A 13,719-nucleotide genomic window follows, 5' to 3' on the forward strand; every position below is an offset into this window, starting at 1 on the left:
TGTTATACACCAATGAGCCGAAACATTATGACCACTCACAAACAACGTGGATAATGATGACTATCTCATAAAAATGGTGCATGTCAAGCTCTGGGATATATTAGACGTTATGGGTCAACAGTTGGTCAACAGTGTAGAGTACCTTCCAACAGTGGACAGAGGAGGTACAATCCACAAACTGGCGTCCACAATCCACAAGTACGATCCTCTGTGGTGCTACTTGGCAACTTACAGGACTTAAGGAATCTGTTGGTAATGTCTTGGTGCCAGGGACCACAGCCTTGTAGAGTCCATGTCTTGGGGGTTCAGAGGTGTTTTGGTGGTACGCCATGGATCAACAGCATGTTAGGCATGTGTTCAAAATGTTTTTGCTCGTCAGTGCGTTTTATCGTCTCGATTAATCATCAAAATAATAGGAAGATTGCTTGATTGCTGCTAAACTCAGGACTGTCTAATAGTGTCTCTGACAATGAAGAAGGGTGTGACCAGGAAATAAATGGTGGATCAAGATTAGCCTAACTAATCTCCTTTACTGATTCTCTGATTAAAGATACTGAGGAAACATCGCAGTTACATGAATTACTGAGACTATGCAGCTGTTTTGTATAGAAATAGCAACAACCAAGGACATAGTTGATTTTTATTATACTAATACTTGTTAATAATAGTTGAACTTTATTAGTATAGTATAAGCAACTAGTCTCTTTTCAGTGCAATTCACCACTACGATAAAGCTATTATTCTGCTAGCATTCCAATGAGATTTTACTTTGCAGCACTAAGCTAACACTGATCCTGTACAGCTCTAACCAATGTGAGAGCTATAAAATATAAAATAATAGATAATATCTAAAATTTCCTCTTGGCATGTGAAGAGTATAACCTATGAAAGAAAAGTTGGTCCGGACCCAGGTGTCCTTCGTTGAGGTCCTATTGCGTGGGGTCGCATGAATGTCCACTCCTCCATACTCATATGATTGGACTTTGTGCTCCAGTAATCCACATTTTCTGTGTCCTGCTCACATGGGTTGACATGGTGTTGGCCAGTAAGCAGCTTAATCGGCAGCCGTGTGTCAACAGATGAAATATGGGTCATACAGCAGTGTGCAGCAGTCTAAACATGGCAACTGAAACACTGCTGCTGGGAGTTTACTAATACTATACTTCTGTGAATGAAATTCAGTCATGTAGGTATGAACTACTGTTTTCAAATATGCTTTTACAAGACTAAAGAAGCTAAGTAGTCATGGAAGGTTCCACCCCAAACAAATTAACATCATGCAGACTACACGCCTAAATCATAATACCCATGTCTCAAACTGTCTAGTCGTTAAGTAATCTCAAACAGACTGGCTTATGTGGTTTCTGACAATGTATGACTGTATTATCCGTCTTGAAAACTACATTTTTATTTTATATTTTTAGTTAAACAACAAACAACATAAGCAGTTCTGTTTGAGACTGAAAGGGAATTCCACAGATTTTTCAAAATTTCTACATAATTAAATAATGTATATGTTAACAAAGTCATTAAGAGTGGTTTGGTATGAAATGCTCCATTCTAGAGGAACTTACCCATTTAGGATAATTAACAGTGGTCATAGGAAGCAGGCGTTAAAAGTAATGCTCCTAAAATCTCCCTCACAGAAAGCTGTTACAAGAAATAGTTACAAATAACCTGTCTGATGCCTTAAACATTGTTTTATGATTGTTTTGTGATATGTTTTATAGTTTTGAGATGATGTTTTGGGCTAAAATGTTTTTTTTTTTTTTTTCTGTGTTTTTATCATGGCAGAGAAGTACATAGATAAGGCAAAGTAGTGCCTGAAAAACATACTTTTTCAAATTTGTGTATATATTATCAACTCAGAAGACGTGTATTGGTAGTGATGGGCAATATGAAGATACAGTATTTCATCATTATTGTGATACATTTTTATATAGTGATAAGCAACATGCTTTTCTGAGCATATCATGAATATTGTCTATGCTGTGAACTCTGTCTAACTGCATATTCCATTAGATAGACAGCATATTTTGGCATGTTTAACTGCTTTTATTGCAGTGTATGAAAGGTTTTTGAGAGCTGTGGATTGTGTCTGTCAAAATGTCATAATGGGTGTTGTGTATCGTGGAAATGTGTTTAGGGATTGGGATATATTTGCCATATTACCCACCCCTATATGTCGATTCACTGCTCATTTTCAATAGAAAATAGAAAGGTTATATTTGTGTTGTGTTATTGGTTCCTTTCACCACCTGTATAAATTAATTAAAGTTAGTTTCTCTGCAGTGAACCATTTCACATCATATCACTCTGAAAGGCTTTGTTTACATCTCAACAATTGTATTAAATAGAAAGACCTGTAGAATTCCCCTTTTAAAATTAAACACAGTGTAATTTAACAGGCAATTGAATGATTTAAGTATGCAGTTTACATACATACATGCTAATTTGTGCATGTTTTTTTTTCCATTACCGTTACATCATAGAACTAAAGAAGCACATTTCAGACACCAAATGTGTCCTTGCTGATTGTCTACGTTTGAGCCAAAGGGGAAAACTGTATAATGAGACTTTTTTGTGGAAATATCATTCTTAATTTCATACAGCGTAGCTCTGCATCAAAACCATGGCTGGCTTATTTTGTACAGATGAGCCCAGTTGCCAAAGCTAATGATACTGCAGTGTTGGATACCTCTCATAATTCTCATCTTAAAATATCACATTACTTTCTCCCATGCACCCCCCATGGGATGCGGACAGTAGAGGGATTGCCCCTTGGGATTTTTAGAATGGAGCACGCCTCCTCAGTGTTGATACAGCGCTATCAGACCCCACACGCAAATTGTAGTCTTTCCACAATGAACGTTTGATGTTTAGTTTCTTGGAAAAAGGGCTTAAATGCTCCCAGCATGCTTTATTTAATGTAGGCTAATATTTAAATCCCTGCTGAATCCTCAGAGTCAATAGTCATGTCAATAAAATAGCAATTAACTCATTTTAAGACTCTTTCGGGAGTTTGTTTGTGTTTTTTTTTTTTTTTTTTAACTTTTCTTTATCCCCCTTCACAGGAGATATACCAATTAAACGGATTGCTTTCTTATACCTGACAAAACCCACATGTATAAGGCAAACTGCTTGTTATTTTTCAGCTCATTACTGCAGACTTGGCTGATGGCGTGAAACAGTATAGAAATACCTAAATGTCAGTGGTGTTGTTTCTTATTCTGTAAAGCTTATATTAAGCTCAGCCAATATTTAGACCAGTTTAGTTCAGCTCTTTTATACAGTGGTCATCATCAAAGCTTACATAATGTTTGCAAGGTCTCATGGTATTTGATTTTCCCAGTTGACCTCACACTTGGTGGAATTCTGTGGAATAGATGGATATTCCTGAAATGCCCATGCTTCAGAATATGTTTTATGATGTTGAATTTCTGAACCGCTTGACGTCATATTTGATACTACTGAGAATAAACATTTTGTCTTGAGAATTCACAGGCCTGAACAGAACCAGTCCCAAACACACATACACACGTTTACGCGCATGCCAGGTTTAGGGATGTTTACAGCTGATCTAAGAACTTTAGGCATATGTGCATTTTTTTTTCATTTTCGAATGTGATGTCTTGGGCTGCATCATGTCTTTGGAAGAGATTAACTAAAGCTGTGCTGATGCTATAGTTAACTGTTAATGCCAGTTCTTTTTGTGATTTATTTATTTATTTTTTAAAATCAGTATTCGCCTTACCTGTGCCAAGTATTGGTTATCCATGTTACCACAGCAACAGCCCACAGTCATGGTAAAAGTTTATCATGTATTGTTTTATTTCATGCAAACCATAGTATAATGTTATTATTCCCACAAGTGAACATAAACAAACCTTTAAACATGTTGGCTGATGTGATATCGTGCTTTAATACACCATTTATGGTACCTAGAATAGATGGGATTGTTCTAGAAAGGCAGATCCACTGGTTAAATGTGTTTAATACCATACATGTACAAAAAGCAGCTCCTATGGTACAATAAAGCAACATACTACAAAGGGCCATGCATTACTGCAATTTTGTTATGGGGAGGGGTGTTCGTAAGTGGCTTATTCCATTACTTTTAGTCTGTTAGCTAGCTGACCAACCTAGTTCTAGTTGAGAATTTAAGTAGTCAGCCCATCAGTTTAACCCAACAATTGGTTTCTTACTTCATCAGTACACTCGGTGGTCCATGCAAGCAGCATTAGAGTCAAAGATTATTCCATTGCAGCATTGCTGCTGTAATACAAAGTTCAGTTGTTGTGGGAGTCATAGGTGTGCATCTATCTTGAATTTATAACTGATTCAAATGCAGCTCAGCCAATCAGATTTTAGGACAGAAACTAACTTTATAATGTATTAGTAGTAACTTTATAATGTAATTAGGACATAATAGCTTCAGGTCTCAGGAAAAATGTGAGTAATGTCATGTCTCAGCTCTTGTACGTCAGGCGACACGGACCATGTCAAGTGGCCTCAGGTCTAAGCAGCTACAAAAGTTTGCATTTTTTTTGTCTTTCTAGATTAATTACATTTTGTGGCTAAATTAAAGATGACCTCATAGTATAACCACCACTTTTACTGAAAAGCACTATTATGTTTATTTGACAGGTTAATTCTCAGCTTACTTGTTATCATTGTGTTTTCACTGTGTCTTAAAATCACAGGACACAGTCATTTTCCACACAGTTACAAGTTCTAGCTGAAACCCCCAGTCTTCCCAAGCAAGGTATCAAGAAATGTCTCCCATAGTAAGACTGAAAAGAAATCATGCTCTGAAACATTACAGGATGCTAATTGCTTACTCAAGGAGGCAACAGGATATTTGCTGAACTAAAATGACCACTGTTGGCTTATGCAAGCAATTAGGAAGTGACAGTTTGATTGATTTGCTCTTTGTGTTTCTGCTGGACAAGGTCAGTTCCTCAAGCAGGCTGAGAATACCTGAAGAGCACGGTCAGCCTGCTTTACAGAACAGACTAGCTTAGTAACAACACACATATCCTATGTAATGTATTTTTTATTTGTGTTTAGTAATTATTTATTTGATTGTTAAAATCTTACACTACATTAGATGTTTATCCCCATCTAATCAGTGCCAGTTTCAACCCCCCTAGCAAGGTATTTACATTAAGGGCTGGGCCTGCTCCAAGCACCATGATACAGTATTATCATAGATGAACCAGGATATGATTTTGCTGTGGTATTTGAAGAGTTATGCTATGTATAGTTAGGTCATATTGCGCATTGCTTGTTAGCTACATTGGCCCTGCGGGTCCAAAACTAAGGCAGCACATTTACTGTCTTACAAAACTGTGTAAACTTGATTTTTTGCAGAACAGTTGAATTGAGCATTGTCTAAGTGATTAATGAATAACTCCATTATTTCTTTGTTCTAGAGCTGTCTCTGGCCCAGCGCAAGTTTGCTCAGTGTCTGGGTGAGTTCCAGTTTGAGTACATCGGAGATGCGAAGACTGACGATGAGAAGTGCATCGGTGAGTGTGTTTACATGTCTGAAAATTTGCTGGGTCAACACCGTATGATGCAGTTTTAGATAATAATGATTAAAACTGGGCAAACTCTGTTGAGCATGCCTAAAGATGGATCTGTGTGGTTAACCCCACCCTCCTTTTCAGGTCTAGAGAAGTCTCAAGCTTCAGACATCAACTATACGCAATACTAATGTAATAAACTTTGGACCTGTCACAGTTATTACATAATCAAAGTTATTTAACAGAATGAGCCTGATTCAGCAAAGTTGTGTAAAAAATCTAACCACTTTCAATGATATATGAAATATTTTGTGTGTGTGTGTGTGGTTCATGAAACTTTCATACAATGTGGAAATGTACAGTGATTGGAGTGCAATTGATGAAGCAGCTTCAATGCATCTAGCAGTGACTCATTTACGTGTCATTTACATGAAGCTTGCCTAATTTATACAGATGTTTCAGTAGGGAGCCAATAAAATGACAGCATTCAGCAACTCCTGAGCCAATGGCTGTGTTCATAAGCAAAGTTTAAGGTTAATTAGTGAGTGCCCCTTTAACTGAACATACTGTATAACATCAAAAAAATGACTACCATTGGAAAGAATAAAATGTGAAACAAACAAAATGTCTTTCTTTTAAGACCGTACAGTGATGTAATTGTCTGGTGCGATAAATTTTCTTAAATGACATTAAATACTGTGTTGTTACAGTCTGTGAAATTGGCTCATTGGCTCATTGGCTCAAACTGCACATGAGACTCAGCCCCTACCGACAGCTCTCTCTACAATAAAGCTATTTCATTCAGAATAAAACGCTGCGCCTCCGATGTCCTAATCAAAACACTGGCTGAATCTCCGATTGCTCCCTGCTCCCTACATAGTGCACCAGACTCAGCTGTGTGTGCACGGTTTCATAATGGACAACCAGTGAACTGTTTTGGTGTAGAAGCCAGATTCAGCCATTGACAAACCGCTATACCAGCTTTACAGACTTGTGCCACATTGTGCACTGAAGCTGAAGAACAGGCAGTCTTCAGGCAGCTCTATTAAGACCCACTGTATTTATATATACCTCGCAATTCCATTCAGTCAAGCGGAGCGAAGTCGTCGTATACGGACGCTGGTGCTGCAAATATGGAAATGTATGGTATGGTTAGGCCAACCGTTTGCCGTGCAGGAGCAGTGGTTGTAATTGTGTGTGGTTTTAGGTGCGACTTTGAGAAATCAGTTCATGAGATGACCAAAAATCACACTGATTCTCACTGCATCTCATGACACCTCTAACTTTTAAACATTCTTGGAAGTAATGACATTATCAAGTATAGAAGTTCATTATTCATTATACCAGCTAGTTTGCTTACTTCTCATTTGCATATCCAGATAATGGCTTATAAAGGCTGCAGAGATTTTGACCCCACCCCATCGTCATCCCTTCAAATATCAAATGTTCATATCGAGTTTTCATTTGTGGGTTTTGCCTGCGTTAACATGACTGGGAACAAAAGCAGTAATACAAATCAGACATAACTGGATAAGTGGGTTGCCGAGTGACTTTGGTGTTTAGCCTGAGGCTGTATGGCAGAGTTAGAATAAATACCAATGAAAGCATGGTATGTTCAAAGTTAACTGAGAGCAAGGAAGGGCAATATCATGTTACACATATATGTTATTCTTATTCTGATAAATTACAGATAAATGACTATTTTGTATTTGTGTTTCAGATGAATCCTTACAGGAGTTTTCGGCATTCCTCCGAAACCTAGAGGACCAGAGAGAGCTGATGGTAGGTGCAGCCTGTTGAGACCTGCATAAAACCTAATACACCACCCAAAATATGCAAACCACTCATGCTGCAGAACAGACCCAGTGACACAGTTTTACTGTGTTAGAACATACATGAATAGAGGCACTTGCTGCATCTGTCCAAAGGTTGCAGATAAACCACCTGAGAATGAGAATGATCCACCACCCAAATAGCCAAAGCCAAAAAAACTGTGGTCCTGTGGAGGCACTGACCATTGAAGATCTGGGTGAAGGGGGGGTAATAATGAATACAGTCAAACAAATGGACTACAGTCTGTAATTGTGGAACTACATATACAGAAACTGCTGAGCATGGAGGTTGGCCCTGATATTTATTTATTTATGTTACAATATTTTTTTTTCATTAAAAACCCACACATATTGGACTGTGGTGTGAGTGTGCAGTAGTGAGTAATGGTGCATTGGCCGTGTGCATGAGTTGGCAGAGTCTGAGGGCAACACAGGAAGTGAGTTGTTTTGCCGTCAGTTATTCATGCCCATTCTGTGAGCAGCGCTGCTGGCTGGGGTGATTCTATAGTTATGCAAGTTTGCAGGAGTGATTGTGGTGAGTCGCGTCTCCCTCAGCTCTGAACTGTACATGCAGCTCACTTCTTTCACTCTGCGTAGACACACAGAACAGATGGATCCTGTTTTGAAATCTGATTGACTGAACCATGATCAATGCAACTGTAAAACACCTCTACATACACACATATGACTGCACGTCAGTTCAATTCTGTGTTTAATTAAGACATTGTGCTCTACACAGACAAGTTTTTGATGATGTGGTTGGGTGACGACAAGTTATTGCTACAAACTACATTGTTTAGCATAAATGATTCATAGCCTTTATGAAATAGTTCCTTGCTTTTATGTGACAGTGAGAAATATTGTTAAAATATAGAAATTTTAACACTTCATTTGACTCCTGGTACCTACCATTGACCTAAACATATCATAAATGTGTCGTGACAGGTGTCATATGTGGTCATGAGTTGTCATGACAGACTTTATTCAGTTATGTAACAGCATCAAGTTACCATTAACCATTAATTGTCATGAAAGATGTCATAATGATGTTATGATTGCTTAGTAGAGAACATAGCAAAAATTAGCATGTGACTTCATGACAACAAACATTATTGCATCTGCTATTAATGGTAAGGGTAACAGATGATTAGATTACTGAATACAATATCTAATCTCATGACATGGTTACTCCTTTCTGTTGTTTAACATATTGCCTGAATAAAAGCAGTAATATATATATATATATATATATATATATATATATATATATATATGTAACAAGAATTTCTTGGGTCCATATTTTTCCTTGTCACCTTCACAGCCACCACAGAGACTTGTTAATATCAACAGTTACATCATGAGCACAATTTAATGAAGCACTGATTGGTCAAACCAGGAGTTGCTTTTTAACTACATATAATACTGGGCTTCCAGTATGACCTCCAGCAGGCCACAAATGTGCATGTGTCTGCACAAACGGTTAGAAACCGACTCCATGAGGATGGTATGAGGGCCCGACGTCCACAGATAGGGGTTGTGCTCACAGCCCAACACCGTGCAGGACGCTTGGCATTTGCCAGAGAACACCAGGATTGGCAAATTCGGCGCCCTGTGCTCTTCACAGATGAAAGCAGGTTCACACTGAGCACATGTGACAGACGTGACAGAGTCTGGAGACACCATGGAGAGCGATCTGCTGCCTGCAACATCCTTCAGCATGACCGATTTGGCAGTGGGTCAGTAATGGTGTGGGGTGGCATTTCTTTGGAGGGCCGCACAGCCCTCCATGTGCTCGCCAGAGGTAGCCTGACTGCCATTAGGTACCGAGATGAGATCCTCAGACCCCTTGTGAGACCATATGCTGGTGTGGTTGGCCCTGGGTTCCTCCTAATGCAGGACAGTGCTAGACCTCATGTGGCTGGAGTGTGTCAGCAGTTCCTGCAAGATGAAGGCATTGAAGCTATGGACTGGCCCACCCGTTCCCCAGACCTGAATGCGATTGAGCGCATCTGGGACATCATGTCTCGCTCCATCCACCAACGCCACGTTGCACCACAGACTGTCCAGGAGTTGGCGGATGCTTTAGTCCAGGTCTGGGAGGAGATCCCTCAGGAGACCATCCTCCACCTCATCAGGAGCATGCCCAGGCGTGGTAGGGAGGTCATACAGGCACGTGGAGGCCTCGTGTGTGTGTGTGTGTGTGTGTGTGTGTGTGTGTGTGTGTGTGTGTGTGTGTGTGTGTGTGTGTGTGTGTGTGTGTGTGTAATATTTTGGACAATTTCATGGCCTATGGATTAACCCTATGGATTAAGAATGGGATCTAACTCAATTTCATATGCGTGCCTGTATATGCTAAATAGCTTAATTACATTGGCTGTAATATAGATTTCATTGTACATTCTTCGTTTCTTATGAGGTTATTTCTATTCTAAAGCAGTTAAGTTGCTTCAGCCAGGCATTGACAATCCTGGAACCTCACAAGTACAACTGGCAGCCTGGTTTGCTTACTATAGTATATGCATATAAAAAAAGCTTAATTAGAAACAGGCCATTAAGTTTTATGGTGCTGTTTTTTTAATATTATTTTATAATATCAGTTAAGCCATTGTGTTCTCTGTGTTAAGACTTGATGTAATATTATTGTATCTTGTTTGTATTGGTAGAGGGCTTCATTACAGCACTGCTTATAGCCATTGGTGAATATGGGTCATGCTGCTCTGTCACGATTGGCCCCTGCCAGTCCTGTCCGTGTGCTCATGTTGTGTTTACTTCCCAGTCCTGTCCATGTGCTTTGTTTTGGTTTTCAGTCCTGCCCTCGTTTCGTGACTCCACCTCGATTGTCTTCACCTGTGTTTCCAGCTGTCCCTCGTTTACCCTCATATATTTAAGCCCTGTGTTTTCCCCTGTCCGGTTACTAGTCTTTGTTTGTTTGTGGTGTTTGTTTGATGCTTGATTTGTTGGATATGTTTGATGTATGGATGTATCTTGGTCTTTGTGCTGATCGTTTGATTCTGTGTTCTGTTTGTCATGTCTGTCCCGTGCTCTCTCCGTGTTGGTTATATGAACCTGAAAGTCGCTTGTCTCAGCGCATGCGTCCGCCTCTTCACTCCCCGGCGTTACATGCTCTTTAGTAAACAGATACGCTTTAGCCAGTGGTGGCCCTGCCCAAAACTAAAAGCGCTCCAGCTGGTTTGTTTTTAAAGCAAGGTCCAGGCCCCCACCCAATCACAACACAGCTGATGTCATCGTCCACGATGGAGCAGTGTAGCTGACTGAGGCAGAGCTAAGCAGGCTGTGACAAGCCAAGAGAGAGGCAGAGAGGCAATTTATTTTTTAAATGTTTTTTATACATTTTAAAGGGAGGTTTTTAAATATTTCCAAATAATTGTGTAATTCAGCCATCTATATGTAAACAAATCATACAAAGTAGTTTGATGTGCTTTTTTGAAGAGAATCTTACTGACTCAGGTTTCTTTACACTGGTGGTAATGGGAATGATTTAAGTATTCTCACTACAGATACACATTTTCTGCAATTGAGTAAACTTCTTGTGTTTTAATATGAACAATCTGCCTGTGTACTGGCTACCAAATTGTCACTACTTAAACAGCCACTACTGAAACTTTTAGTCTGTTGTGCTAGGATTGTTTTGGTAGTTACGAAATTAAATGTTCAATTATTTGTTTTAGTAAAAGAAGTTAAATTATAGGGTCAAGCAAAGTCATTTTAGTCTGAAGTCCAAAACTCTAAACATATATCTGTGTGTATGCACTTTTTGGTTGGAAAATGCAGCCACTGTTGCTCTCATTGGAGAGTTTTCATTTTATGGAAATCATATGATTTTTATGCTCAGGTTCATGTGTTTGTGTGATAAAATAGTGTTAGTGAAATTAATAAATTAATTCTGATGAAAATTATTTTGTCCACACATGCAGCTACAACAAAATACACTGCTTTTTCATTGAAAAGATCATTCTTTTTTTATTTATTTATAAGTGTTTTTATATTTTTTCCTTGTATGAAATGTTTGTTTATAAGTTAAAACATTCAGGACACAAATGTGTTTTAAAACATGTTTTAAAATAAAATTGATAGTATTGTAATATGTGCTGTCGCCCACAGATGAGGAACATCACAGAAACACTTATGAAGCCACTGGAGAAGTTTCGGAAAGAGCAGCTGGGCTCAGCAAAGGTAGCGCTTTATTTCCCTTATTTCTCATTCAGAGTCATTTCTTATTTGTGGAAGTATCTTGGGGGGAAAAATAGCCTCCAACGTCATTATGACTGCAAACAAGACTGACTCATTATTAGTAATGTTTTGAAACTTAGTAACTGAGTAATGCTCAAATCAGAAGTCTCGTTCTCATGAAATTTTTCTGGTCCTGTTTTTAGGCTGAGAGAAAGAAGTACGAGAAGGAAACGGAGAAGTATTACACTTCTTTGGAGAAACTTTTGAACATGTCAGCGAAGAAGAAGGAACCACAATTGCAGGAGGTAGTTCTGGCATCCAACTTTTATACACAAGCCCAAACAATCTGCAGGAAAAATCGCCTTGATCTTGTTGTTTTTGTTGTTTTTTAAGCAGCACTTTTTGATCTCCGCTGTCATGTTACAGCATAAATATTTTGAAGGTCTATCCTGACAGTTGGAAGATCTGGTCTTCAAAAAGCCACCCACAGCACAGAGTGAAACCTTATGCCTCTTTAGCCCTTGTCTGACAGCACTTTGGAGCACTTGTCCTTGGGAAAACATGTCCTTGTAAGACACACCCCTGTTGCCTCCATGTTGTATATACTGAATGCAGGAAGCTTTTGAAACTGTTAACGCTTTTCCGATAGGCCGTTCCTGGGGAGCATGTGACGTGTGTTTGGGGTTGATTTTGGTGATGTTATCGGCTCACTGTTTACATTGAGGTCTCAGTTCACACAGTGGCGAGTTTTCAGCTCACTACACTGCATACTTCAGAGATGGCCAGCGCTTTCAAAGACTCACTATCTGATCTTCTCAGGAGCGCTTTAACCCTGGGCTACAGGTAGTCATGGGACCTATGGGTCTAAGTTAAAATCCAGAAAATCAGTACAAATCAACATGACACAAGTGAGTGCTCTTCAAGCTGATGTGGACAAATTAAACCGCATTAAGTAAAGATGGAAAGATGGCACACAGTGTCCAAAAACTGAAAATGAATGTAAATGAATGAAAATGCAAACACTGGCACCACCAGTCAACAACTTATTGCACTGCCATTAATCATCTCTCCTTTACTGCTCTAACTTAACCCCAGAACTGTACCCCTTAAAACCATAGATGGTCACAATTAGAAACATTAATAGCCTAGTGACAATTTACTTTGTATCTGTTCTGAAAAAGGAAAAAATTAAATCCTGTTTTGGATTTTGAGTAAGATGGAATAAAACCTGTAAGTTAAGATAGAATTGAGCTGTGTTATATCAGCACTCTGTCTAATCTGCTATGCAAGTGCTGTGGTCTCCGATTTGCGGTAAAGTTTACTTGGTGAAGCTATTAACATCACCAAAACAACCAAGGTTTGTTGGCCAGTGTGCTGTATAGCTCCCTTTCCCCAACTAAAACAGTATAGAACTATTCAGATGGAACAATAAATAAACATAGCTTACCGTTCTCTCTTTCATCTCCTTCTCTTTGCTTACATTTTTTGGGTCCAGCTTTCAAGTTAAATGCATCTGATACAGCCACCAGTCAGCATCAGAGCTGACATTTTGCATAAATACAACCGATCAACAGTCGCATAAATATGAATAACATGCATATAAAGACAGTTATTGGTGTTGGAATTGGTGGGTGGAGATAAGTCTCTAATAAGAAAGAAAAAAAAAACAGCCAATCAAACGCTGTGAATTGCTCTGTACCCCTAAGTTTCAGCCAAGGTAAACCCCTGTACGTCCCCTTCCTTCCTTCCTACCAGGCATGTGCACCACTGGCACAGATGCATTACATTTTATGACGCTACCTGATTTGCCCTTCTTTTCACCACTTCGTACTGGCAGACTGACTTGGGGTGTCTAATGCTGAAACCACTATATCAGCAGTCTCCTTCTTATTCCTATTTTAATGCTACTTAGCCTTGAGTTTCTTTCTATGGGTAAAAACTTGCAGGTTAGAGCACATGGAGACTAGACGGATATGGACAGAAACCTGCTCGGTGTTACTGTCATTTTGGCTTAGTATGAGAACATATCTGTGGCTACATGTCAAATGGCTCCTTTCTTCCTATAATAGTGCACAGCATAGAATATGAAATCATGGCTTCTACATGCAAATGCATTCACTAAATGTTGTGCAGCTATAACTGAATGTTAGTTTTTTATTTATTTGTTT

General features: G+C 39.0%; 1 protein-coding gene across 3 annotated transcripts in view; it reads left to right on the forward strand.

Annotated features, from left to right (window-relative positions):
- Window positions 1-13,719, forward strand: part of arhgap10 (Rho GTPase activating protein 10) — a 127,230-nt gene that overhangs the window by 32,977 nt on the left and 80,534 nt on the right. For all 3 annotated transcript variants that reach the window (XM_037538884.1, XM_037538883.1, XM_017701444.1), the window contains exons 2-5: window positions 5,436-5,531; window positions 7,249-7,310; window positions 11,483-11,554; window positions 11,755-11,856. In XM_037538884.1, coding sequence (XP_037394781.1) covers window positions 5,436-5,531; window positions 7,249-7,310; window positions 11,483-11,554; window positions 11,755-11,856 — 332 coding nt within the window. The remainder of the gene's footprint in view (window positions 1-5,435; window positions 5,532-7,248; window positions 7,311-11,482; window positions 11,555-11,754; window positions 11,857-13,719) is intronic.

This window comes from Pygocentrus nattereri, chromosome 5 (genome assembly GCF_015220715.1).
Source record: "Pygocentrus nattereri isolate fPygNat1 chromosome 5, fPygNat1.pri, whole genome shotgun sequence".
NCBI lineage: Eukaryota > Metazoa > Chordata > Actinopteri > Characiformes > Serrasalmidae > Pygocentrus > Pygocentrus nattereri.